The sequence below is a fragment of the Mus pahari genome, chromosome 20 (genome assembly GCF_900095145.1).
Source record: "Mus pahari chromosome 20, PAHARI_EIJ_v1.1, whole genome shotgun sequence".
Classification (NCBI taxonomy): Eukaryota; Metazoa; Chordata; class Mammalia; order Rodentia; family Muridae; genus Mus; species Mus pahari.
In genome coordinates this window covers 17,383,034-17,384,986 of record NC_034609.1, presented here as the reverse complement: position 1 = coordinate 17,384,986, position 1,953 = coordinate 17,383,034, and the positions used below count along the sequence as shown (strand labels likewise).

At 37.5% G+C, this 1,953-nt stretch overlaps 1 protein-coding gene across 1 annotated transcript in view; it reads left to right on the top strand.

Moving 5' to 3' along the window:
- LOC110337796 (carboxylesterase 1C-like) overlaps window positions 1–1,953 on the top strand; it is a 28,961-nt gene that overhangs the window by 22,378 nt on the left and 4,630 nt on the right. The window contains exon 11 of the mRNA XM_029532743.1: window positions 1,941–1,950. Within this exon, the coding sequence (XP_029388603.1) occupies window positions 1,941–1,950 (10 nt within the window). The remainder of the gene's footprint in view (window positions 1–1,940; window positions 1,951–1,953) is intronic.

Below are 1,953 nucleotides of genomic sequence, written 5' to 3'. Positions count from 1 at the left end.
AAGAAGAAGAAGAAGAAGAAGAAGAAGAAGAAGAAGAAGAAGAAGAAGAAGAAGAAGAAGAAGAAGAAGAAGAAGAAGAAGAAGAAGAAAATCATCTAGGGGGTTGGGAATAGGATTAGGGTTCCCAAGAGTTTCTTCCAGATGAGAAAGTCCAGAAAGAGAGAATAGGAAGAATAATGAAGAGAGGAAGTGTAGAGACCTTCAATTTCCTTGGCATGCCTTTATGCACCTTGGTTTGCACTGGATAGAGAATGTGAGAACTGGGACTGGATCTCCACAGGGCTGTCTGTCAATGTTGTAGGCCTGTACAGACAGAGATGAGGCTACACATAGCTCTTTCTAAATTAGGCATGAATGTCTTGTGCTTATGTGAGATCTATACCAGTGAATGATCTGTGAGTGCTCAGGAAGAATGTACATCCTGTTGGGGTTAAGCTGTGGGCCTTCTTTACAGTTCTATCCTGTCCCCTGCATCGAAATTTTCTATGTGACCCAAACATTGTTGAACATGATATTATAATATCTCCCCCTCCAGGTGCTTTAATATTTGTTTTATATGGTTATGTACTTTGCATTAGATTAGATCTGTATTTAACATTGTTGTAATACATTGGTGCACTGACTTCTCACCAGTATATAATGGCTTTTTTTTTTTTTTTTTTAGTACTTTTTACTTAAAGTCAGCTTTTGATGTAGCTATACTCATTTATTTTCTCCTTAGGTTCCTCTTTGTGCATAAGGTCTAATTTCCCCTCAAGTACAGTCCTTGTATGTCTTAAAAAGTTGGAAAAGTTTATTTTAAGACTGTATAAACTCTGGTCTTAAAAAACCCACTCATTTACTACATGCCCTTTTATTGGAGAATTTACACTGGAAGGAATTATGATAGGCAAGTACATACTAATACCAGTCACGACAGTTATTTCTGCTGTTTTTGTAAATATTCTCTTTCCACCTCACTCTCTTGGTCACTTCCAGATGACTTGATGGCTTGAATGACTTACATGCTTTGAATTCTTTATATTTATTGTATGCTTTGCTAAGAAGTTCACATTGTGGCTATCCTGTGGACCTATACCCAAAGAAACTAATTTATGTTAATAACAATATAATTTGATTTCATATGACAACTGTACAATTTTATGTAGTTTTCTTCATTTAAAAGTAATTTTTATTTATATTGGTATGGGTATGGGTATATTTGCATATGTATGTCTGTACAAATAAGTTCTGCCTGATTCTCACAAAGGTCAGAAGAGTCTATCAATACTGGAACTTGATTTAAGAGATTGTTGTATGTTGCTGTGTGGGTGCTGAGAACTGAACTCAGGTTCTCTGGAATACCACTGAGTTCTCTTAATCACTGAGCCATCTCTCCAGCTCCACTCTTTTTCTTTTTCTTTTTCTTTTCTTTTCTTTTTTTTTGCATCAGAACTTATATAATTTAGAATGAGTATTTTATTGTTCATTGTTAGCAGTAATTTTGTTCAGAACCCATGCACTATGAAGAAAAAAAAGCCCCAACATATTAAGATTACAGTCCCATTGTGTCCTGCACATGGCTTTACAAGTTATCATCACTGGCCTCCATGTTATTCATTAGTACATTGATCTGTCAGTTTAAAGGAGCCTAGCAAATGCTCATAAGTCGTCAGCAGGGACAATGAGCTCCACAAACTTTTCTCCTAGGGATTATCACTGAACACATCCAAGTGCTCACTGCCTGCATTGCATCTGCTCATCCTGAATCCCATAAGCACCTGGCTCAGATCCCAGATCTACCTCAACCAGCTGTGCAACCCAACCAGATCCTCAGGCTTTCCAAAAGATGCTTCTGTCCTATACTAGTAACCAAGTATCTTCTTCAGGGATGGAGACATCAATGCCACTGAGGTTTGTGTCTGCTAACATGAACTGTCCACAAATCCATGTCTCCTCAGATGCTGGAGTGTC